We start from the raw sequence: 24,834 nt of genomic DNA, 5'->3' as shown, positions 1-24,834 counted from the left end.
TTTGATGAAAATGCTTGTCACATCACGTGATGGCACTTTATGAAAAAACAGTCGCAAATGATAGCCTACAGATAACAAAAACAAAGTAGTTATAGCAAAAAATATAATTTATTGGTACATATAAACATATAATTTATACAGTATATATACAGTACAGTACAGTACTACAGTTATTAACAATGTGTTACCACATTCTTTTCTGTGTAAACATACAATTTTTGTTACAAGTGCAGTAAAAAAAAAAGCTTATCAGCTTAACCCATGAGCAACATTATGGTGCTGATGATATTATAAATGCCATCTTTTACAAATCTGCTATAGATCTGTTTCCTTTATGTCACATCTGGCTGAAGTTTGAGATAGGGTTTGCCTCTCTGTCGCTGTCATTGCACCTGTGTTTACTACTGAAGTCATCACTGGCTCTTCAGAGACGTACTGTGTGAATGCAGTGTTGCAGAGCCCTGTGAGAGAGAAAGAGAGAGAGAGAGAGCATGTCACAATCATGATTGATTGCAAAAACAAAAACAGGTTACTTCTCTATTAACCAGACCCTTTTCTGTGGAAAGACGAGTGTGTCATCAGAGACAGTGCTTGAACTGCAGAATTTCTTTGTTGAATTTGTTGAATCAAGAAGGCCTGGTTTGAAATCAAATGCAGTGGCTTGAAAATGAATGTGATATGTGAGCATGTCAGGTCAAATATTATAACAGAGTGCCTATTTTTGTGTGTCAATAGAATTACATGTTTGAAAATGATGAATGAGACCAATTATTTCTTTTTGGTTTCCATAATTTAGCTTCCGAAATATGTAAATCTATCATTTCCATCATTAGTTTCACTGTTATTGTTTGTATTATTATTAGTTCACCCCTTGCCTTTCTCTCTCTCTCTCTCTTAAATCTGGGCATGAAGGACTTTAATTTTCCAACAGTGACAGGTGAAAACATGTCTTTTCCTAAGGGCAACAGTGAGCAATCTCCACCTAATCATGTTTCATGAGCTTCATTCATTTTACTAAAGCTAAGTTACAATCAATAATAATCACACTGAATTTCAACCCACAGCACAAAATTTCTGTAAAAGATCCATGGTTTTAATTCACAAAGCTTGTCATAGGAGCAGGAGAAATTGGAATTAGAGTGTCTGCCAGCCAAATGTTTCTCAGTACATTTTCTTCTGAACAGAAGCTTTAAAAATCGTGATGAATTATCAATGTACCTCTTCGTCTTTGTCCTTGGGAGTTCCTCTCCTCCTGGCTTGCTTTTGATTTATTGCTCTCTTCTGACGGATCGGAGTCTTCATTCTCTGTAACAAAAAAAACTGTGATATGTTTTTTTTTAAAAATACATTTCAAACAGAAAGTTCATGGTTTTGAGAGAGTCTACGTGTAATTTATTTCCTGTTATATTTTATCATATGCCAGAGTAAAAACAGCACCAAGGATTTCCTTCATGTGTTTATGACCCTGCACTGACTAAAGTTCAAACTAACAGCAGCTTCAATCTAATTTTGTGTGTGTGCATGATGAGAAACACGCACACACACACACACACAAACTGGGAATGTGATCTGCTCACCTCTCTTCCATAGGATGTGGGCTCTCCTCAGTTTGATGGCAAAAAAAATGACCACCACCAGCAGAGCGAAGATCAGGCACGTCACCAGGAAGACCAGTAATGATGAACTTCCTTCACCTTCTCTCTGCATCCTTGAGTCATTATTACTCCCTGAAAATGGACAGAATGTTTCTCGTTATTCACCAAAACCTTAATCGCATTTAAAAGCCTATCACACATTTTTACTACGTGCATGAACTGAATTATCATGTTAGCCATGCTGTGAACAGTATTTAATTACCTGTTCTGTTTCCCTCTGTACTGTTGTTGGATGTGATCTCCACTGTCGTCTCAGACACAGACATCCAGCCTTTGAGGAATTAGGAAGAAGGAAGATATAATCATTAGCTTAAATATGCTGCAGCACAAGTCAAGTCAGCCCCCTTAAATAACAACCCAGTTGTAGTTCAGTTGTTCATAATTGCCACTAGATGGTAGCAGTCAAGAATAATTTTACATATAATCTTACAATAAACAGGATATCATACATGTGCTGGCATTACTCATTACTCATTTTAATATATAAAACCTCAACAGAAAACATAAGCCAGAAAAGGTGAAGACAGTTTCTGTTTAGCCTGAAGACAAGCAGTCACTTTTTAATATCAAACCCTATTTATCTTCAAATATTTCAGAAAATATAAAGCACTTTCTTGAGTTGGAATATCAAATCTTTGATGATGTTCAGCATACATCACAGAAAAAAAAAAACATCACCTACACACAGTCTCGCAGTTCCATCCACATAATTTATGAAAACATTTAACACAGTGTCACACCGTATTCTGAGACTTCCGTCACAGGAAACAGAACTGGTGGTATCACAACTACACTGGTGGTTAAACAACCTCTGCGAAGGCACTGTGAAAGCTAAGATATCTGTAATTTCCATCCCACGCACTGACAGTTTTACTCCGATGGTTCACTTGCAGAGCAGTAAATAAAAACTGTAGTATGAGGTAAACCCATTTAAGGACACTTAACCATGGCAATATTCACAGTGTAGAAGTCACTTTCCTTTTTTTTAGATTTTAAGAAATTCATACAAACATGGCTGCATGCAGTATGTTTTATGAACACCAATCTTTGGCATGGCCATCACCATGGCATAATTTACAATTTACAATTTGAACTAATGTGACATTTATTCTGAAATATATCAATAATGGAACATTCTTTGTTTTTAAATTTTTCTTTTTTAGGTGACTACTGTTTCTTTAGGAGTGTTTCTTTTATGTCCCTCATCAGATCTCATATACAAAATAAAACACTTTGACTCACCACTGGTGCTGAGATGTGAGCCTGTGGATGTAACAGGGTTCATAGGAAAACTTGTGGGTTCTGTAACTGTCTTTGGCTCATTGGAGGGAGACAGGTGAGAAGAGGTCACAGCTGGTGACTTGGTAGAGCTCTCTGATGAAGGCCCACTCACGTCTCCGGTTGTGAGGTACACTGTTGTTCTTCCATGTCCGACCCAGCTGCTGGTTGTTCTCAGCACTCCTGTTGACCCTTGAGGCTGAGCTGTGGGTGAACTGGTCGCAGTGGTGTGGTCGAACTTTTTTGCTGTCACAGAGACAGAGGGGAGGGTTTACGTTATAAATAAGCGGAAACAGAATTCAATTCACAGAAAATCAAAGTGACATTTCATGCTGACAGAACAATCTTCAAAGCATGCATCTGTTTTTTTTTCAATTAGAATACAGGAAACCAGACTATTTAAAACATGCAGAAAGAGGAAATTACATGGAGGGTGTTTTTTTTTTCTTTTCTCGGGTCCGTCAAGTTTCATAGTCTGGTGATGTGGACAGTGTCATGGAGCAACTCATGAGAAAAAACCCAGTGCTTTCCCTGTTTTGTGACGACACAACTGCGTTTTCCCTGTTCCTCAATATCTCCCTCAATGCAGAAGTACTTCAAAGTAAACAAGTTTTACTTCATACATTTTTAATGTTTGAAATAGGCTGTTGATACAATGTGCTGGTCTGAAGCTCTAGTCATTAAAATGGGAGCAGGTAAATTTCAGTTTGTACTCACAGCTTTGTCCAATATAGACAAAGTTCATCAGAGGATGTGTGTGCAGAGCTGGATGGCGGACGAGGCATTTCACAGGGATTCTCTCCTTCACTGAGAAAACACGTAAGATATCCACAGAGACATATTTCTTGCCTTCCTGGTGGACTTGGGCATGAGCTGTGGAAAGGGACAGATATTAGTATTAGCATCCATGGCGAAGCAGGTGTATCAGTACACGTTGGTCAACAAACACCCATTTTAACATGACATCGCCTGAGTCATTTGATCAAAATCAAGATTTATATTTTTAACAATACACCCATGGCATTCAAAACGAGAAAAGACAGATGCTCAGGAGGGGGTTTACATATTTGTACAAGTGTTGAGCCACATCATTAAAGGACAATTAAAAGGGCAATTATGGTTAATTTATCAGGGTTTGAAATCGCATCTGCCAACCCACCAAATGTGAGTAATGATTACTGTCACTGTGGCAGGTAGCGTCATCAAGAGACAAGCCCACTCTGTGGTTACTGAGTCTGCTTTTGATACACCTACAAGTGTGTAGGTGTATCAAATAAAGCAGCAACCAGTATAAAGAGCTAGGTGTTCAGAAACAGTGAAGTGTTCCACTGTTCCACTTGCTATTTGTGTTGTACACAAAGCGACTGGAAAAAACATATAAAACATGGGGTCACTTTGCTCGTTCCGTTGTTCTTAAACAGACCGGTTTGGTTAAGCAGGAGCATTTATGCCCTGGAGGTTCAGAACAGTAGTCCAAGAGATACAGCACCACAAACATGCAGGTGAAGTTGGCAGGTGATGTGCCTTTGTGGGTCAGATTCATGTTAAGTTGCCTTCTGGGCTCACTTTGCTTCACTTCTTCATTACTACGTGGCTTTTGTTTTTTATTCAAAGGTCACAACTTTCCTTTTTTAACTACTTACCCAGAATTTCAGGACCGTTGTCTAATTGCCAGGAGATCTCTGGGGCGTAGTTGTTCCCCTCAGCAGTGCATTTTATGAGAGTCTTTCCTTCATGCTTTGTCACTTTCATTTTGGGATGACCTTTACAAGAATCAACAACAGAGCAAATGTCATTACAGTTTTCTGAAGTGCTCATCCAGCTAACAATATAACCCTCATGGTGAGTGACGGTTTAGGTTGTTGTCATCTGTAATTGTAACACTACACTCACCTAGCACTGTCACCTCCACTGTCTTATCTATGGAGTGCTGGCTGTACTGAGAACACGTGTAATTGCCTCCATCTCTGAAGTTGACATTAGAAATACTGATGGTGAACTCTGACTCAGACAGCTTGTTGATACTGTAGCGCTTGTCCTTTAAAGCTGGAAATAAGTCAGAGAAAAAAAAAGAAAACGTTTAATGTCTTTGAAAGACTCTGACGGATTCTTTCAATTTTGGCCAGACAATTTGTGTGGCTGCTGATATATTTGTTGTTGCGACTGAAGTACAAGACATGTCATCTTCACCTTTATTGCGATTGAAGAACATAAGGTATCCTTCCGGGTTCTTCCATTCCACATGGGTCTTGTGAGCACTGGTAAGGGGGCAGCTTAGGTTGAGCGTCTGACCTTTCTTCACAGTCACACGCTGCCACAATGCAAGTGAAACTGAAAGCAAATAAATAGGAACATTGAAGTCTGAAAATTCACACTAAGAGCACAGAGTCATTTGCATGTATAACATTTGATAATACGTATAACATTTCATAAAATCATGATCAACTGTCTTTTGGAATTAAAAAAAAAAAAAAAACCGTCTAGAGCAGTGAAAGTACATTTCCCTCCCTCGCACCCAGAGGTGTCCGAAGTTGAAACCATCTTTCTTACAAGTTGACTCATCTATTCCTCTCTATTTCATTGGCCTGGGACTGTGTGTGTGTGAGTGTGTGTGACTGTGTGGAGGTGTTGTGAAAGGAAGAAAAAATATATTCTTCACTTTACTGCAGCTGCAAAAGAAGCAGAACCCCCCCTCCCCCCCCCCCCCCCCCCTTCAACATCCCACATCTAATGCATTTCTATTGTGACAGGAAGTAATGTGGTCAGTCATTTCAATGTGAGACAAAATTATATTGTGAATTCATTGTGGGCTGTTCATGGGGGCTTTGGGGACTTTTTCTTTCCATCGACGAGCTGTTTGGAAAACACATTCGTGGGGGGCATGTTGACACCAGCCGCAAGGGCAGTGGGCTTGAAGGGTCAGAGGTCATCAACACTTTTCTCACACACAGATTGTGTGTCAGATATTCCACTACTTTAACTAAACACTGGAAGTGAATATATATATTTTTTTTACAATGGCAACATGTTTTTGAGAGTTTTCTCTAGTCAGTGAGTTGGAGCCATTTTTTAAATGTTTTAAACCGGATTTATAAAGAACATGTCATTCTATATGTGATCTAAAATATATGCATCACATAAAAGGAGAGCGACATACTATATATATATATTCACATACAAACATGCAGACATGCATAGACAAACACACTGAACTAGAATGGTAAATAAAATGTAATAAAATGATACAAGAGGAAACTGAATTACAATCTCAGGTACTCATGACTAAATTAAAATCTTGTCATATAACATATAAATCTAGTGCCTCAGGAAGCCTGAGCTCAGACATTAGCATGTTTCACTGTAGATAAATGCAACCATCTGATTCGCCAGAGGCACCTGAATTTGTAATTCCCCTAATTTTCCACAATAAACCACCAAACTTTAAAACATTACAAAGCGCCACAGAAAGCTGACAGCTGTAGCTGTCACATACAAAGAAATCATAGGCACAGTCATTGCTCCCTGTAGGCTCATCTGCTGTTTTAAATGATCAGATTCTCTTTATCATCTCGTTTAAGCATTATTTACTTTTCATAACAAAGCATGTCAGTCAGAAAAGTAGTGAAAGTAAAGAACCTACCCTGTATGAGTAGCATGAAAACGCTGAGCTGCAGCTTCAGTTCCATCTCTGTCACTCACTAACAATCACACTGTCACACTGTTGCATTTCCTCGTCTCTCGATCTATTTGTACTTGTGCTAAGGGACCTTCCGTGACATCACCGCTCTGTGGTTTCCACAGACTTCTCGATTTAAGGGATTCTCGTGTAATACCCCACCGTAAAAGTACAGGGTTAATAGTTCAGGATTCATCCATATAAGGTCTTGGGTCTGAAATGAAAGGGAATGTTGGATTAATTATAGCCAACAATCATGTTTAGTGTCTGAATGAAAAACATTGAAAGGCTTCATATTCAACATCTTTAATCGGCTGATTTTCATAATGAAAATCATCCCAAGAATATCACTTTGCAGAGGTCTGTGGTAGAGGAGGTCTACGTAGCATTACCAACCTGTGGGAACTGGGAAAGATGTGAAAGCAGGGAGTGATAAAAACAAAAGTGAAGACAGTATAGAATAAGTTATACTCACGGACTTTTCTGTCAGGGTCATCATGAGGCTGACATGTCTGTTTCACCTCACCTTCACAGTATTCAATGGACTGGATATTTTTTAAAAATTCCAAAAATACACGAACCTTCATGAACTTTTGTATTGAAATCTTGCCCTCACTCCATTGATGATATCATTGGTTCAGTACTTTTGGACTGGTTAAATGGCATGGCAGTAAACCTTGAAAACCACATTTATTATCTGTACTTCGGTGTTAACCTACAGACAGGCGACAAATTAAAGGAAAACCAAGTGTTTTAGTAAAGTACTGGGCCACCATGATCTGCCGAAGCTTTGGTGTGCATTAGAATTGATTTTCCAAGTTTCTGGACTCTACAGGGAGGATGAACACCATTCTCCTAAAAGATACTCCCTAGTTTGGTGTTCTGATGATGGTGGAGGACAATGCTGTCTGACATGTTGGTCCAGATTCTCCTACAGGTGTTCAACTGGGTTCAGATCACATAATTTTCAAACCATTCAGTGACCCCCTCAAGGCCTGTGGAGGGGGCATAGTCCACCAGGAAGAGACCCCTCCTATCAGGACAGACATGTCTCATCATAGGATAATGGTGATCATTTTGTATTGATTTACAGTGGCCCCTCCCTCCAGGGGGACAGGTGGACCCAGACCATACCAGCAAATTGCCTCCCGCAGCATACCAGAGCCACCAGATCCTCTCACTGTAGGGGTCAAACATTCAGGCGTGTACAGTTCTATTGTTGGTCTCTACACATGCACTTGCTCACTCATGGAGAATATGGCGAGGTATGACTCATCTGACCATATCACTTTTTTCCACACCTCTGTGGACCAGTGCCCACTGAACTCTCCAATGTTCATTCATCTCTGTAATGAGGGGTTTATGTTCCGCAGTCTTACTATAACACCCCTCTGTGTGAAACTGTGAGAAGAAAAGCTGCTCTTTTTTTTTTTACTCATCTAAGTATGAGCATCACAGCCACCGAATGTGCTCTGTCGACCACAGTTTCCGACCCCATACACTGACATCTTTCCCACCTATCGACGAATGGTGGAAACTCTGCCTGCAGTTCGATTTTCTCATCCAATCAACTTCAAACTTTGCGAGTATGTTGCTGAGGACCAAAGCAGGTGCAGCGTCCACTGTGAAGTTTTTTGGATGAAAGGCTCTTGAGAAAGCTTCAAACACTTATTTTTACATGTTAACTGAGGTGAAGACAAAGCCAGAACTACACTATGAGGGCAGTGCAGTATGAGGACACTGCTGAGATGTTGAACGGAACAGAAAATCAGGGAGGTCAGGTAAAATTTCTGTAGGTTCCAGTTCATGCAGGAGTGAGGGGGAATGAGAGGGTGGATGAGCTGGCAAAGAGGGCTTCAAAGAAAGGAAGGATAGAAATGAAAATTAGTATCAGCAAAGCAGAGGGACAAGAAAGTGGGGACAAAGAGGGGACAGGTAGACATATCAGACTGAAATGAGTCAAAGTCAAACTTACAAGGGAAGTTAGAGGACACAGGAGGGAGGAAGCTGCATTGACGAGATTAAGGCTGGGGCACAGTGCAATACACACACACACACACACAAAACATACTGAAAAAGGATTCTGTCTGTCAACAGAATCCACTGGGCCTGATCAGCATCTTTACACAAGCCACAGAGCATGATGGGATTTTAGTTTTACACCTGTGTGGAATCATCTGCATTCATTATGTTTCTCCACTCATTTATTCCTTTAATTTGTCACCAGTCTGTATGTAGCTGTTCAGTTATCTCTGTTGATTAAAATTCAGAGTTTTATCATTAAATCAGTCAACATGACCTCATTGGTACGATCCCTGATGTGACAATGATTACAGTATGTCCTGTGATGTTGGTGATGCAGCTGCAGTTTCACTTGTGATGGTGGAGTCAGGTGACCAGATGACTGAGACACATCACAGGCACAAACAGAGAACAGTGACCTGTGACAGTGGAAGCTCCTGCAGTCTCCTGAATTTAAAGCCTAGAGATTTACAGAACTATGACATGACACGTGATACACATTTAAACAATACACTGTGGGTTTAAGGATGACCGCGCTTCAGAGAAAACGTGATGGAGTGAAAGATAAATTCATCTAAATTTAGTTTCTCACTTTCTATTTTTATCCTAATTGATCCATATCAGGACATGATAAAAATGATTTTGAGACAGTAGGACTGATTACTGTTTATAGGATATTGGTTAGTTTGCCTAATAATAATGGTGCTGGTTATATATATATATATATATATATATATATATATATATATATATAGAGGAAGCACTGGAACTTTCTTCTGCTATGTCTGTGTGTAATCTCTCTTTATTCTAAGACTTTTTTTTGCCCAGGTTTTAGCCAATCAGAGGACGACGGACGTGAAGACTGAGCCAGAAAGTACTGGAAGCTCACTGCCGCTCTGCAAGCTGATTGGCTTGCCGGAGCATTTTAGAGAGGAGCTGGTAGAGAAGCAGAAAAAGGCCAGCATCTTCGGTCCGAGTTCATCCCGAGGAGAAGAGGCAGACTACGGCAGTCCCAGGCCACAGCATCATCCAGGTAGCATGTCTATGCTTATGCACAGTTATTCAGCTCTTATTTGTGCAACGATGCTTCTTGTAGCCAAACATCACCGACAGCACATGTAGTCTAATTTAATTTAATTGTGGCATTCATGTTATCACACTAATAATCTTAAAATATTAATTACGATGCAAATAGCGTGATTATGTTTATGTTTAGTTCATATTCGTTCACTTACTTTATTCCTGGGATATAATCTTATCACAAACAAATTGAATTTAAAAAGTGAATCGTTTGTATAGATAATGTTAATCCTCAGGGTGTCAGTCTGACCAGTCCATAAAACTTACTGGATGCAAGACCAGCTGGATACTGCAGCACGGCAACTTTGTCTTTCGATAACAAGCGGTGGGGGTGGAGGGAGGGGTGGGGGTATGAGCGCCTGTCTCTCCCAGATGGTCCAGGGATCAGCAGTTTGAATAGAGCCCCAGCGTGATGCTGCAGAATGCACTCTGGTGTCGGGGCGGAAGGGCGGGTGGGGGGAGGCCACACACACACACACTGTGTCCTGCACGCTGCACAATCCTGCTCTGCAGAAAAACACACTCAGACACTCTTATGTGTGCGATTTGTGGATGCCACGAGGCACTACGTACGCAAAACAGCCTTTTAAACAAGTTGTGCAGGTCCTCTCAGTACTTTGTTCAGTTCAGAATATATTGTTTCCACAGCCTAAGATGGCTGCCTTCCACTAAGATCTCATCCCTGCTAAACACCAAGCTATTGTATTACAGTTCACAGAATCAGGCACCTGAAAGATGACAGAGGCTGTTGAAGGGTTGAAGAAGGTAGATTCTGTGATCATTAAATGGCCCTAATGAAAGATATGGAACAAACACAGCATTCTTACAATGATAAAAATAGTGTTCTTACTGTATCACAAAGTTTGCTTTGTAAAATATGACTATAGCTAACACCACTTGACTATGCAGAATTCCCAGCCCTGTTTGCTGAGTGTTACTGCCCCCTGCTGGAAAAACATTAACTATGAACTGTTTTGCTTACTCAGAGCAATCATGTCCAAAGGAGCAGCAGTTGGCATCGACCTTGGGACCACCTACTCCTGTGTTGGTGTGTTCCAGCATGGCAAAGTTGAAATCATTGCCAATGACCAGGGCAACAGGACCACACCCAGCTATGTGGCCTTCACAGACACTGAGAGGCTGATTGGAGATGCAGCCAAGAATCAGGTTGCCATGAACCCCACCAACACAGTCTTTGGTAAGGTTAGAGCAGGGTGAAGTGATACCTGTAATGAAATTTTAGTATATCCTAATGATCTTATGCCATCGCTGCCAGTTCACTGAGTGAATAAATGAGTTAGTCAAAAATTGACGAAAGTATTTCTTTCAATTTTTCCCGGGGAATTGCAGATGCCAAACGGTTGATTGGCAGACGATTTGAGGATCCTGTAGTTCAGTCTGACATGAAGCATTGGCCATTCAATATAATCAGTGACAGTGGACGCCCCAAAGTGGAGGTTGATTACAAAGGTGAAACCAAAACCTTTTACCCAGAGGAGATCTCTTCCATGGTGCTGACGAAGATGAAAGAGATTGCTGAAGCCTACCTTGGGAAGGCGAGTTTACAAAATAATAGCATGCATAATAATAATAATAATCTACAGCACTGTCACAGTATTACTTTAAAATTATCTCTTCATTTTTTCAGTCTGTGTCCAATGCTGTTATCACAGTACCAGCATACTTTAATGACTCTCAACGTCAAGCAACCAAGGACGCTGGAACTATCTCTGGCCTGAATGTGTTGAGAATCATTAATGAGCCCACTGCAGCAGCTATCGCTTATGGTTTGGACAAGAAGGTGAGATTTAAGTTAGCAGTAGATGTATTCTATGATTTATGTCCACACCTACACCTGTACAGTTGTGCTCACGCTTTCCTTTTTCTTTCCAGGTTGGGTCTGAGAGGAACGTTCTCATCTTTGATCTTGGTGGTGGAACCTTCGATGTGTCCATCCTGACCATCGAGGATGGCATCTTTGAGGTCAAGTCCACTGCTGGAGACACTCATCTTGGTGGGGAAGACTTCGACAACCGCATGGTCAACCACTTCATCGCCGAGTTCAAGCGCAAGTACAAGAAGGACATCAGCGACAACAAGAGGGCTGTCCGTCGTCTGCGCACCGCCTGTGAGAGGGCAAAGCGCACACTGTCTTCCAGCACCCAGGCCAGCATTGAAATCGACTCTCTGTACGAGGGAGTTGACTTCTACACCTCCATCACCAGGGCTCGCTTTGAGGAGCTCAACGCTGACCTCTTCCGTGGCACTTTGGACCCCGTGGAGAAGTCTCTCCGTGATGCCAAGATGGACAAGTCTCAGATTCATGACATTGTGTTGGTCGGTGGCTCCACCCGTATCCCCAAGATCCAGAAACTGCTCCAGGACTTCTTCAACGGAAAGGAGCTCAACAAGAGCATCAACCCAGATGAAGCTGTGGCCTACGGAGCTGGTGTCTATCTTTTTTTCCAAATATACCCACCAAATTATAACATCAGCATTTTCAGCTGGGTTTTTGTTGAAGATTTTGTTGAATGGTTAATGTGAAAAAGGTCCACTATCTATCCCTTTCAAAATCTAACCAGTTGGCCTTATTTACAGCTGTCCAGGCTGCCATCCTGTGCGGTGACAAGTCTGAGAATGTGCAGGACTTGCTGCTTCTGGATGTCACCCCTCTGTCCCTGGGTATTGAGACTGCTGGAGGTGTCATGACTGTCTTGATCAAACGTAACACCACCATTCCTACAAAGCAGACCCAGACCTTCACCACCTACTCTGATAACCAGCCTGGTGTGCTCATCCAGGTAAGCACAACATCATTACACCTGTCTGTTTGACAGAGATGGCATTTATTCCTGCCATCCATAGCTTCTGTCAGAGGTTGCAGGACCAAAGATGGTGGGTGAGGGAAATAAAGATGGCAGAACTGTGACGCAGTGTCAGAATTGTCTGCATATTTCCAACAGGTTTATGAGGGAGAGCGTGCTATGACAAAGGACAACAACCTGCTGGGCAAGTTTGAGCTTACAGGCATCCCTCCTGCTCCCCGTGGTGTTCCCCAGATCGAGGTGACATTTGATATTGATGCCAACGGCATCATGAATGTCTCTGCTGTCGACAAGAGCACTGGAAAGGAGAACAAGATCACCATAACCAATGACAAGGGTATAAAATGATTTAAAAAAAAATACTGCTTAATTCAAATGTAGCTGCAGTGCTGTCCCAACAAGAAATGATTAAATGCTAATCTGGTCTATTTTATGACAGGTCGTCTGAGCAAGGAGGACATTGAACGCATGGTCCAGGAAGCTGAGAAGTACAAGGCTGAGGATGATGTCCAGCGTGACAAGGTGTCTGCTAAGAACGGCCTGGAGTCATATGCTTTCAACATGAAGTCGACTGTGGAGGATGAGAAACTTGCTGGCAAGATCAGCGATGATGACAAGCAGAAGATCTTGGACAAGTGTAACGAGGTCATCAGCTGGCTTGACAAGAACCAGGTGAGGGCTGGTGTAAGCAACGTAAGCTTTAGATTATGAACAACATGACTATCAGTTCTTTCATCCACTCAGATGTTTTCAATGTGATCATATACCAGGAAGTAAACTGTACAGATTGAACTGTAATTCCAAATTCCAATGAGTCTTTTGATTTCTTTGTACTAGACTGCAGAGAAGGATGAATATGAACATCAGCAACAGGAGCTGGAGAAGGTGTGCAACCCCATCATCACCAAGCTGTACCAGAGTGCTGGTGGCATGCCTGGTGGTATGCCAGGCGGAATGCCGGGCGGCTTCCCAGGAACAGGCGGCGCTGCTCCTGGTGGTGGCTCCTCTGGACCAACCATTGAGGAAGTGGATTAATCAATGTCTGCGGCTACTTGACAAACCCTGAGCAATAACAAACAAGCATGAACATTACCACTGACCAAAAGGCATAGAATCAGACTTGTGATGATAAATGATATTTGCTATGCGACCACATAAAGATCTTCGAGCAAACACAGTCTGTGCATGCTATGTCATGTTTGTGCTCAGAGTAATAAAAAAAATTTGACAGGTGTGTTTTCTTGTGTTTCATTTTGTTTCATTCTGCTTTGCACACATGTTGTGAACATACACATACTTCCTCACATCAATGAGCTGAATTTGAAGATGGAGAATGTTTGGATTCTGAAACTATAACTTCCAATATTTTGCATTAATACTGATCACAGATAAATAGCCATCCTGTTATGGAAGATGTTTGGGAGGTTTGGTGATTCTGGGCAGTACAAGATTCAGCTACAGAAATTAGAACAGTGTGCAGTATATTGTACAAAGATCAATCTAATCCTCAATATTTATTCCATCATATATTATACATTAGCAGTTATGTTAACTGTCTATAGTCTGAGTCTTTGCTGTGAAAGTCCGCAGAGAATAACTGTGCTGCAACAAAACTAAAGGCAGTGAAATATGTTGAATGAGTTTCCAGCAGCTGCAGGGGCAGTGTTCTCCAGCTGTCCCTGCACTCTGACCCCCCCTAAAGACAGACAGGAAGTCTGTGAAATAAATGGGTCAAAAATAAAAGAAAATGCTATTTAGTTTCTGCAGAATGTTCACACACACACACACACACGTATATATAACTTTTAGGCTTTAGAATTCACATTTCTTCATCTGCTCTTCAGTGGATTTAAATCACTCTGAAAACATGTAAACGCAGCATCCACACAGAGCAGAGAGCACTGAGATGTTACAGGAACAAAAATAAAACTTCTGTTTTTTGGAGAGTAATCCAACATTTACAGGACATTTTGAAAAAAGCAATGAAAACAATTCTCATGCTAAGCGGGCCCAGATTTACAATCCATGCGTGACCCTACATTTCCCTCTGCACCCAAACCACAGATTTCACCCATTATACACACTGCTTATATTAAGAATATGAAGATTCAACCCGAAGTATAAAATGACATGTTAGAGTACTCACTGCTTACATAAGGATTCAGCTGTAGCACAGTGAAAGGCCAGAGAGCTGCAGCCCCATTCATGCGCCTCTGTGCCGTTTGTCCTCTCACAAAAGACCAAACACCAAGTCCCCGGATGGAGACAACAAAAATAAAAGACTGGATGTATGCGCCCTGTGCCACAAGGCTGCAGGACATTTATTGAAACATGACATAAAACATATACAACAAATTTTGCACGTTTTTGTAGCAGCATTGCGAAACTAAAAACAACCCCTCCCTTCAGAATTGGTCCATATTAAGATGTTTTTTCTTTTCCGCGGCCTTCTTCATCCCTCAGCCTTCACAAAGCGCCTCCATTTTCGAAACCAAGAGCACAACAGTGGCTTACAGAGCAGTCTATGAACAGTCCCGATGAGAAACAGCAACACCAAAACACTGCCCCCTATTTGAAAGATTATTAATCCAAGAAGAAAAAAAAGAAAAACACTGATATGAAAAAAGTGGCCGGCTCCGAGGTGAGCCCTTTGTCCCGACTGAATCCGGGCCTGCGGGGAGTCTTTTACTTGCTCTTGGCCGGTTTCTCCGTCTTCTTGGGGAGGAGGACAGCCTGGATGTTTGGCAGCACTCCTCCCTGAGCGATGGTCACACCTCCCAGCAGCTTGTTCAGCTCCTCGTCGTTGCGCACGGCCAGCTGGAGGTGCCGCGGGATGATCCTGGTCTTTTTGTTGTCCCTAGCCGCGTTGCCCGCCAGCTCCAGGATCTCAGCGGTCAGATACTCCAGCACGGCCGCCAAATACACCGGAGCCCCGGCGCCGACGCGCTCCGCATAGTTGCCCTTGCGCAGTAGCCTGTGAACTCGACCCACCGGGAACTGGAGTCCGGCGCGAGATGAGCGAGACTTGGCCTTCGCTCGGGCTTTGCCTCCGGTTTTCCCTCTGCCAGACATGACCGTTTATAAATGTGATTAACGGTTTAGAAGCAACGTTTTTAAAAAAGAAAACACAGCAGCTCCTCGAGCCCCAGTCTCTACGTAATGGAGTTGTGTGTAAAGCAATATAAACCACAGAGGCTGCTCCGATTGGCCGAGTGAACCTGAAACGCACGAGCCAATGGCACGCTGTAAACCCTTTCCTCTGGTGAAGGACGCTCCAATCGCAAAGAAGGAATGGCACACACTCATTTGCACAGCCATGTTATAAATAAGGGACTAGTGATGGGGGCGGCATCCTGATCTGTGTTTCCCTTTTCCTGTCGCTATACTGACGTTTTCTACGGAAGAGAGAGCGAGAGAGAGGAAAAAAAAATGCCTGATCCAGCAAAATCAGCTCCTGCGCCCAAGAAGGGCTCCAAAAAGGCCGTGACCAAAACCCAGAAGAAAGGAGACAAGAAGCGCCGCAAGAGCAGGAAAGAAAGCTACGCCATTTATGTGTACAAGGTGCTGAAGCAAGTGCACCCAGACACGGGGATCTCCTCCAAGGCCATGGGCATTATGAACTCGTTTGTCAACGACATCTTCGAGCGCATCGCCGGGGAAGCGTCGCGCCTGGCGCACTACAACAAGAGATCCACCATCACCTCCAGGGAGATCCAGACCGCCGTCCGCCTGCTGCTGCCCGGCGAGCTGGCCAAACACGCCGTGTCCGAGGGTACCAAGGCCGTGACCAAATACACCAGCTCCAAATAGAGGCGGACATAAGCTCGGCACGGAGGTGGTGGTGATGGTGGTGGTTGGAAGAGAGACAGAGGGGGGTGGACAACATCACCTGTGTCGGAAAACTGCGTTTGTGATTTTGCACCATTGCCGTTTCTGAAGAGTGATGAATGGCAACTGAACACAGGCCTTACGCTGAATGTCTTGGGATGTAGTGAACTGTAGCTGCCATTTTGTTTTAAATGAGTGTGGTTTTGTTTTTGTTTTTTTTGTTGTTGTTTTTTGTCTGAGCTGTGTAACGTTTTTAACGAGTCATTGAATAAATTGAGATGGAATGTCAGCGGGTGTTGTCAAACTGTGGAGGTCTCCTTCGCTTCGCACCATTTTAACACTGATTTACACTCAGGACATATCTAAAGCGTGTGTGACGGCGCAGTGGGAACAAAGGTCATGAGGTTGAAACCGTGACTTGTTACTGCACCGAGCGGTTTCTGCTTCTACCTTGTGGGTGATGATAGTTTTCCATACATACAAGTATTACTGCGAGTGCTGGAGTTAGAGCGACACCAAGCGGTGGCTGCAGGTAACGGCAGGGTGTGAACAGGGTTAAAGTGAGGCTCCTGCTCAGAACAAAGGTTCTGCTGTTTCTGTGAATATCTTTCCATCTTAACTCGATAACATCAGGAACAAATGATCAACTTGAACGACTTGTGGAATGAAAAGACTTCCTGTAACTCCAACATACATCTCCTCTGTCAGGTTTGACATCTGAATCAAAGTCAAAGCAGCAACATCACAGCCTGCAAACTGCATCTGAAGCCTCCAGTTCATTCATTATGCATGAGTTTATCATTATACAGCAGAATTCACATCTCAGTGTTGCATTGTGTTAATATTATAAGGCTCCAAGCTGTACGAGGAGAAGCTAACATGAACTTGAACAAACCTTACGTTGCCTCCAACCAACCAAGAGCAGATATGCAGACTTGTCAGAGCAGGTGGAGCACAGGTGTGTGTCATTAACAACCTGGGACATTGCTAATGTCATTAGTTAACCTGTGCACTTCCTGCTATGACAAGTCCAAATATGGGAAAAGACCTGTTTGTCTTAACCGAGAGAAACCCGAGGCACTACCTTCATGGCAACAATAAAGACTCCTTCACTGTAAGCTTGTGCTTGTCTGTGCTGAGATACAGTGACACCATTAGGGTTCAGTGATAGCCTGTACAATACATCTTTTAAACATAGATGTTACTAATGTCACCCATTTAATGCACACTGATGACACAGCAGCAGGAAGGTCAAAAACCTCAAGCACAAAAAAAAAAAGATAGCGCAGCACACACTTTGCTCCAAACACAATTAATACATAACAGATTCAGTATTTGTGCACGCAAACTGTATATCTGTGTGGGCAGGGCTTCAAAATAGCATTCACAGTTGCAGTCGCAGTTTGGAAATAAAACAGTAAAGACTTCTTTATGGGTCCATCATTTCACTGCAGAAACTCCAAATCTGCTTTATTCTGCTCAAATGTAAAATGTGTGGGGGGAATCTTCAAAATCCTCAGTGAGCCAGTAAAGAAGCATGATGGGATGGGATTTTGTTTCAGGTATTATCATTATTATTACTGTTATTATTAATTGGATTCAGTAGATCTTGGCCACGTGGTTAAGGAGCGTGGGTGGCATTAGTTGATGGCTAATATTCAACAAAAGCAGAACAGGATCACTGTGATATCATGCAGATCCAGTTACTGCAGCACACAATGGAAGGAACAGCTTCAATCAGGAATTAGCTGGATATTAAGGTTTATTGTGTTCTGGATAATGGGGACAGAAAGCAAAGACAGCCTGAAGTTATTCCTCTGATACAGCTGATGTAGAACTTAAACTGATGTTCTAGGTAAAATGCTGCAACACAAACATACGAATTTATAAAAAAACAAAACAAAAAAAAAAAAAAAAAAACACATAAATACTGAGATGAATGTAGAAGCTGCTCCAGATCTGAATGAATCAAATATGAAAGAAAATCAAAGAATTTTCATACCTGAAGCTTTAGCACCCAGGAAAGTAGAACTCAGAGGTCGCCTTTGGGTAATGACCCACTCTGATAGACAGACATGACACCTATTTAATGCTAAGCCCTGTGTAAGCCCATCTCCACTCCATTGTTGTGGATCAGGCTTCAGGGTTCCTAGAGGGGATCTTTGGGAGGGGGGGGGGGTTCGTGGTTCAGGTGACAGTTGTAGGGGGTTTTGTTTGGAAGGGTGTGCCTTTCTCTCCAAGCCTGAGATGATGTGCTGGAGACCTCATTTCTTCACAAAGAGTAGTAGCCCCCGGCAGGAGCAGGGTAAAACTACAAAAAAAAACAAAACACAAAGTGCTTTAGTGAACAGAATTCACAACATGGCCCTTTTTTTTAGGTGCTGTTGCGTAAAAATGGCTGAAACAATTCAGCGGGTTTTAACATTTAAGTTATGTAATGTCTACAGAATTGGTTCATGCAGATGTCTAAGGTTTTTTTTTGTAGCTGTGGATTTTGTTCTGATTGTACAGACCTAGTTTTTGTAAACTTCCATTCTATTCTGTATGTTACAAATTCAGTTTAACAAAGAAAAACATACAGATAACCATATTTTCTGCTCAATATACATTGATAGAAAAATAACATTAAATAAATAAACAACTAAAACGGCAGCAATAAGGAACCCAAGTAGTGAAAGTGTCCCTGTAGATTTTCTGTCCCATCCATAGGGATGTGACTTGGAGCACATCAGGACACCTGCCTTACAGAAAGGACTGCAGGTCATTGCTGAACTGACAAGTTAAATTTATAGTTACTCCACATAATGTTCCATCAGACCAAAGACACTGCATATGGGCTCCCCCATTGTTCCCATTGTGTGTCAGACGATCTGGTTGTTGCATCCGAGCAGCTTGTGTTGCTCTCTTCTACCTTTCCCTTTCCTCTCCGTGGGCTTCCTGTGAAGGCCGAAAGGAGGCCAGTATAAATGGCTGTCATGGAGGTAAGAGCACACACAAATAAAAAGACAACACTGAGGGAGAGAGGTGGGGCGACACTCTGCAGCCATCCACGCAAGGTAAGGAGTCACTTTTCTAATCTCACAGTGGGTTATATTGTTTTGCTATTGTTTTTTTTTTTTATATATAGGCTATTGTTTTAACTGGAATTTGATTTATTGAGCCAAAAAGGAAATTGGATTCCTCTGAAGATAAATCAGATCAGACGTTCTGAGCAATGAACAGATCAGCCCCAGTATCTGGTCCCTCTGATGATACTACAGATGGATTCAGTCTACACATGAAGAACATGTCATTCAGACATAACTGGAGCTGATTAACATCATATTTACTGCATCATATTAACTGATCAGGCTGATGTTTTCTTCAGTGTCCTCTGTCTGCGGACTTGATTTTAGGATCTGGATTTTCACAGCACTTTTTAAAAGCAGGTTTCTGATGCACTATGTTAGTTTAATATGACTCGTGTCTGTAACCGAGTATTTCTACTTTTCTGCTGTGGTATAAGTAAGTTACTAAATAAATTCCCAGAAGTACTGGACTTACGTAGTTTTGAGGTACTTGTACATCATACATGTACTCCACTATATTCCAGAACAAACTATTACTACTACTACTTTTTACTTGACTGCATTTATCTACAACTGCGGTTACTGACTGCTTTTCAGATTAATATAAAAATATCTTAATCTGTAAAGTAGCTTGTTAAGTACAGTATCATGCATATAATGTTAAAAATTAAATCAGTGGCTCCCAATCTTATGACCCTCATTAAAAAAAAAAAAAAGATAAATAAATAAAATAAAATAAAAAGCAGATATGTATGTATGTGTAGATTATTAGTCGCATTATCAGATATTTGACCAAAAAAGATTAAAGAATTTTTTTTCTTTCCTCTCCCATTAATTCCATTGATGCTTTAAATGATCCGCTGGGGGAGGAGATCATGTGCTTGTCTGATTCCTGTCATCTTTCTTCTCCAGCAGCTCGAGGACAATGTGGCTGGTCCTTCTTACATATCAACTTGCCACACTCCTTCTCACCCAGGCTCAAAATGCCTGCATTGGACACTCCACCTTCAGAAGTCCAGGTCAGTGAAATCATTAGTGCTCATGCTCTCAGCCCTTTCATCCAGCTGCTGCTCTGACTGCACCTCCTCCCCCCATTTCCTCTTCCTTTCACACTTTTCTTTCCTCCGTAACCTAAGAAGTGGCAGCACAGCTGCAGCCTGACTCTCTAAGAAGTGCGTCTTTATCTGTGAGGGGAGGCGTGTTCCAGCTTTGGGGATGACAGGGTTTGTTAATGGAGCTTATTGTTGACTGGTGAAGTTATGTATAACCTCTCAGCAGAAGGTAAAGACACTGAAGGCCCTGTAGGTGCATAAACGTATTAAGACTCAAAACCAATCTGTGGAGTGCCCCTTTAAGAAGCCAGCTCCAGAGTAATCTGTCCCTCAACAACAGATCTAGTCCTGTTCCAAACCCTTAAAGCTGATTCTGGTCTCATCCTCGCTCTGCTCAGCTAACTCAGACATCGAGGTCCTCTGCGGCTCTCAAACGGTGGACCTTCAGATCCTGCTGTGTCCCATCTATTTCAACGGCTACAATGAGTCCCTGCTGGCCCTCAACTCGGAGCACTCCAAAGAGCAGTGCAGAGGGACTCCTGACTGGGAGGCGGACCCACCTGTGGTTAAATTCAACTTCTCCATCACGGAGGAGGGGATCACCACCTGCTCCAACAAGCTGACAGTAGGTTCTCTGAGCCTGAGAACAGCCAGCAGGTGCCAGACACACAACTGATTTATACTCAACAGACTTCAACTGTTTCTCCTCAAAGGTCACTGAGGAGACTGGAACTGGACTGTTTGCAGACTTCTCCCATGTCCAGTACATCAACATCTCAGGTATGGTCTGCTCAGAGGACCCCACCACAGGAGCCATTACCTATCACCAGGAGGTGATGTACAGGTTCTCCTGCCGCTACCCTCTGCAGTACCTGGTCAACAACACTCAGATGAGCGTGTAAGTGGCTCCTCGCTGTTTAAAGCTGAACTCAAGGAGTAAATGTGACATTTCTATTGCTGCTGTTTGCAAATGTATGGCTAAAAAAATAATAATGAAAATAATAATTACAGTTATTGAAAAATAACAAAATATTCTGTCACATCAGAGGTGATGCATTCTACCTTTCCATTTATAATAAATGGAAGAAGAACCGGCTGGTTCACCTGGGCAGTGATTGCCACCATCACTCTATTCAAGTTACTGTATTTAGTTGTGCTTCATGGAGCAGCCAGTGTCCTAACAAGGTGTGTGTTACTCATGTGTCTAGTTTCAGGAGGGTTTGGATCTCACTCTGGTCTGTTGTTCCCTCGTGTATCAAATGAATGATGACCTGATTGTTGACAACTCAGGTTGTTCCTGTAATGAATTCCAGCTGTTGACAGAACTTTTTTTTTTTTGTGCTCAACAGGTCTGGGGTCAGTCTGGCAGTCAGAGACAACAATGGGAGTTTCATCAGCACGCTGAGCATGCGACTCTTCGCGGTGAGAACACTGCATTATGTTAACTGTCTGAAAAGACAGACACAACACTGTGGAATCTAGATCTGCAGCATTTAGACTCAAACTGGCACCATCTTATAGCTAACAGATGGATTCCACTCTCAGGTGTTTACATTCAATATGAAACTGGAGCCAGGAGACTTAGCTTAGCTTAGCTTAGCTTAGCTTAGCATTATTTCCCAAGTTGTCAAACTGCCCCTTTAATCTCTCAGTCTAAGATTTACATTTGTCCTCTAACCTTCTGTGTTGTGGCCATAAGTAATTTGTGAACAATTCTGAAAGCTGCAGAGCTGAGATTCACCTTTGATTTCAGGCAGTTATATCATTATAAAACAATTTCTCTTTATATTATTATTTTAGAATTCTCATTATTTAACAGACAAAAAGGAATTATATCAAGGGACTTCATCTGATGACACCAGCGAAGTTCAGCTCAGTTATCTGGCTCATGATGGCAGAATGTCTCGTTCTTTGACCATCACCCAGAATCAATCTAATGCTGGAACTCATTAGTTTGTATAAAAGAGCATGCATCAGTCTAATCTACATCCTTCCCTGTCTTCTCTTATTGGGCCTGAAGGACAATAGTTACTCCTCCGTGCTGCAGGTCCCCCCAGGAGGCCTGGAGCTAAAGACCAGGATCTTTGTAGAAGTGAAGGCGTCCAACCTCACCAACAGGTACTGTTTTAGCAGCTGAAGTACACTGATTGGGGATTTTTTAAAGGGAAAGATTACAAGAATTTACACAATAAAGAACACACAGGCAAATGTATTGCTGTGTTTGGTGTGAATGCACACTTGAATGTGCTGTAGATTTCATTTTAAATTAAAGTGACATTTTTGTCCATTATTCTACATCAAGTCAAAAATTGATTTCATTTCCAAAAGTATTCAGACCCTTTGCTGTGGTTCTCCAGACTGTGGTCAGGTGCATCCTGTTTGCTTTAATTATCCTAGCCCGGTGTCTAGAACTTGACTGGATTCACACTGTGTGTCAGGACAAAAACCAAGACATGAAGTCTCTGTAGACATCTATGGTAAAGCCGTGGTGAGGCACAGATCAGAGCAGGGGTATAAAACCCCTGTCTGAAGCTTTCACTGCCTCAAAATCTGTGCTAATACCAAAAGTGTTTGCAGGTTCAATGTGCTCCTGGACCGATGTTACGCCACGGCCTCGCCTTTCCCCATCAACGTCACGTATCATGATCTCTTTGTTGGGTGAGTTAGCAGACTACAGAGATGAAAGTGAAACAGAGCAGCTATTTGACGGTGATGGATGGATGCTCCATCCAGAAAAATCTGAACTCCTCACCAGTGCACACATGCAAACATGAAGCTTCCCAATGTAAACTGGATTCCACATGAAAAATTCTGTCCTGTTGAAGGTGTGACCGGGATGGACAGACGGTAATGGGAGTCAATGGAGAGCAGCAGTTAGCTCGCTTCTCCTTTGAGGCTTTCCGCTTTGTCCAAAGCTCAGATGCCACTCTCTCCACCTACTACGTACACTGTGCCACCAGGCTCTGTGTGAACTCCTTCTGCCCCAACCTCGTTCAGGTCAGACTACAGAGACCACACAGCTCAAATGCAAAGCTTTTTGTCAGACAGGAGCTTCTGATTTTGAACAAATACCATCTGGATACTTGGCTGCATGAAAACTGACTAAAATGACAATCACCCACAGAACTGCACCACCAACTCGAGGAGGCGCCGCAGCACCAGCGACAACCAGGGCACCACAGTGAGCGACATGGCCACCATCAGTTCAGGTCCCATCACCATCCGCTCAGATAACGGTGAGAACCTCAGAGGTTATACATTTGTTGAATCACACCGGTCACATCAGTCTGTGTGAGCTGATTGGAGGTTTCCTTTGGTAACGAATGAACTCAGGGTTTCTTGTGTCTTCTTGCAGGCTATCCGCTGGCATCTGGAGGTATGCATACACTGAACATTCCTTTTACTTTTGACAGGAACTAAACATGCCATTTTGGTTTTCCTGATCAGAACTGCAGCATCTTTACGTTAAAGTGGCTTTAGAAGAAGCCATTTGAGGCAGTTCAAGCATCTGATCCAAAGATCTACTTGATGGATTCCTATCAAGGTTGGAGAACATGTAGCTCTTAGGGAAAGATACACCTGCATCTCTCTGCTAACCACAACTTACATGAGCTGCCAGAATAAATGGATAGATGCATCTTTACCTGTCGTCACTCAGCATGACAGTCACCTCGCCTGTGTACACATGAAAGATCAGGGGAACCAACTGGCTTGACAGATACTTAAATGTTGTGTATAAATACATTGTGCAGTCATGCTCATGAGTATAGACTCTGTACACAGCTCTGTGTGGTCTAATCCTCAGTGTCTCGTCCCTTCCCAGGTCCTCAGCAGACTCACGTGGACAGCACCGTGCTGGCTGTTTCACTTGTGGCGGGCATCGTCGGGGCCATCTGCCTTACGCTGGTAGCGTTTGTTGTTTACCAGAATTACAAGTCTAATATCATTTTAAAGAACACAATGCTGAACCCGCAAGAGTGACAGAGGGCGGAGACCACTTGAAAAGGATTGTTGCTCTGTTTCATTCCTTCATTCCTCAGTTTGACTTACACCATTTTTTTTGAATAAGCAAAAGAGAGGAGGAAGAACAGCAGAAAGCTGTATCTTCTATTCCTTTGACTTGGACCTTAGTGTTTTCATTTAGCCCAGAGGAAGAACATAAGTAAACAGGACATGTGGAAGAGTGTCATATTTACAGTGGGGTATGTTTCAGTCATATTATGTTTGCACATCATCTCCTGCCAACAAGTCAGACACATTCATGTCTATACAATATAACTCTATGCATACTGCTTCAGGCTTCTGTTTCCATTTATACTCTGATGTTGGGTGATAGATAGATTTATGGGC

The 24,834-nt window shown here is 42.4% G+C and overlaps 4 protein-coding genes and 1 pseudogene across 5 annotated transcripts; 3 read left to right on the top strand and 2 right to left on the bottom strand.

Moving 5' to 3' along the window:
* Positions 1–92: 92 nt before the first annotated feature.
* On the bottom strand, positions 93–6,646 carry LOC121190486 (cytotoxic and regulatory T-cell molecule). Of its 2 annotated transcripts, none has more exons than XM_041051267.1 (10): positions 6,574–6,646; positions 5,124–5,264; positions 4,827–4,979; positions 4,577–4,696; positions 3,651–3,806; positions 2,898–3,179; positions 1,858–1,926; positions 1,578–1,727; positions 1,219–1,320; positions 93–461 (listed from the first exon to the last, which is right to left on the bottom strand). In XM_041051267.1, the coding sequence occupies exons 1-10, from the start codon at positions 6,617–6,619 to the stop codon at positions 316–318; spliced, it is 1,365 nt and encodes a 454-aa protein (XP_040907201.1). In that variant the 5' UTR covers positions 6,620–6,646; the 3' UTR covers positions 93–315. The 2 variants fall into 2 exon arrangements, with proteins under 2 accessions (XP_040907201.1, XP_040907202.1); XM_041051268.1 differs by having other exon boundaries at positions 1,219–1,305.
* A 4,051-nt stretch (positions 6,647–10,697) lies between these two features.
* Positions 10,698–13,617, top strand: LOC121190394 (annotated as a pseudogene).
* Positions 13,618–14,823: 1,206 nt separating this feature from the next.
* LOC121190395 (histone H2A) lies at positions 14,824–15,689 on the bottom strand. The gene has a single exon (XM_041051095.1). It carries the CDS (start codon positions 15,606–15,608, stop codon positions 15,222–15,224), a length of 387 nt encoding a protein of 128 aa, XP_040907029.1. The 5' UTR covers positions 15,609–15,689; the 3' UTR covers positions 14,824–15,221.
* Positions 15,690–15,863: 174 nt separating this feature from the next.
* On the top strand, positions 15,864–16,653 carry LOC121190396 (histone H2B 5). The gene has a single exon (XM_041051096.1). The coding sequence runs from the start codon at positions 15,966–15,968 to the stop codon at positions 16,344–16,346; it is 381 nt and encodes a 126-aa protein (XP_040907030.1). The 5' UTR covers positions 15,864–15,965; the 3' UTR covers positions 16,347–16,653.
* A 3,704-nt stretch (positions 16,654–20,357) lies between these two features.
* si:ch73-261i21.5 (zona pellucida-like domain-containing protein 1) lies at positions 20,358–24,465 on the top strand. Its single transcript, XM_041051977.1, has 10 exons — positions 20,358–20,451; positions 20,883–21,109; positions 21,198–21,382; positions 21,834–21,906; positions 22,505–22,602; positions 23,062–23,142; positions 23,310–23,481; positions 23,609–23,720; positions 23,840–23,860; positions 24,308–24,465. The coding sequence occupies exons 1-10, from the start codon at positions 20,358–20,360 to the stop codon at positions 24,463–24,465; spliced, it is 1,221 nt and encodes a 406-aa protein (XP_040907911.1).
* The last annotated feature ends 369 nt before the right edge of the window (positions 24,466–24,834 follow it).

The sequence above is a fragment of the Toxotes jaculatrix genome, chromosome 12 (genome assembly GCF_017976425.1).
Source record: "Toxotes jaculatrix isolate fToxJac2 chromosome 12, fToxJac2.pri, whole genome shotgun sequence".
NCBI classification, from domain to species: domain Eukaryota; kingdom Metazoa; phylum Chordata; class Actinopteri; family Toxotidae; genus Toxotes; species Toxotes jaculatrix.
The sequence above is the reverse complement of the archived record's forward strand: the minus strand, read 5'-3'. Positions and strand labels throughout refer to the sequence as shown.

What these genes read in the sequence shown, in the direction of transcription:
- LOC121190486 (XM_041051267.1), bottom strand. Translation starts at nt 6,619, where the DNA reads ATGGAACTGAAGCTGCAGCTCAGCGTTTTCATGCTACTCATACAGG. An exon ending in TTTCATGCTACTCATACAGG is followed by an intron (nt 5,265 to 6,573) that starts GTAGGTTCTTTA and finishes ATTTGCTTTCAG; the next exon opens with TTTCACTTGCATTGTGGCAG. An exon ending in CAACGGTCCTGAAATTCTGG is followed by an intron (nt 3,807 to 4,576) that starts GTAAGTAGTTAA and finishes CCCTTTCCACAG; the next exon opens with CTCATGCCCAAGTCCACCAG.
- LOC121190395 (XM_041051095.1), bottom strand. Translation starts at nt 15,608, where the DNA reads ATGTCTGGCAGAGGGAAAACCGGAGGCAAAGCCCGAGCGAAGGCCAAG.
- LOC121190396 (XM_041051096.1), top strand. Translation starts at nt 15,966, where the DNA reads ATGCCTGATCCAGCAAAATCAGCTCCTGCGCCCAAGAAGGGCTCCAAA.
- si:ch73-261i21.5 (XM_041051977.1), top strand. Translation starts at nt 20,358, where the DNA reads ATGTGGCTGGTCCTTCTTACATATCAACTTGCCACACTCCTTCTCACC. An exon ending in GCGTCCAACCTCACCAACAG is followed by an intron (nt 22,603 to 23,061) that starts GTACTGTTTTAG and finishes AAGTGTTTGCAG; the next exon opens with GTTCAATGTGCTCCTGGACC. An exon ending in TATCATGATCTCTTTGTTGG is followed by an intron (nt 23,143 to 23,309) that starts GTGAGTTAGCAG and finishes GTCCTGTTGAAG; the next exon opens with GTGTGACCGGGATGGACAGA.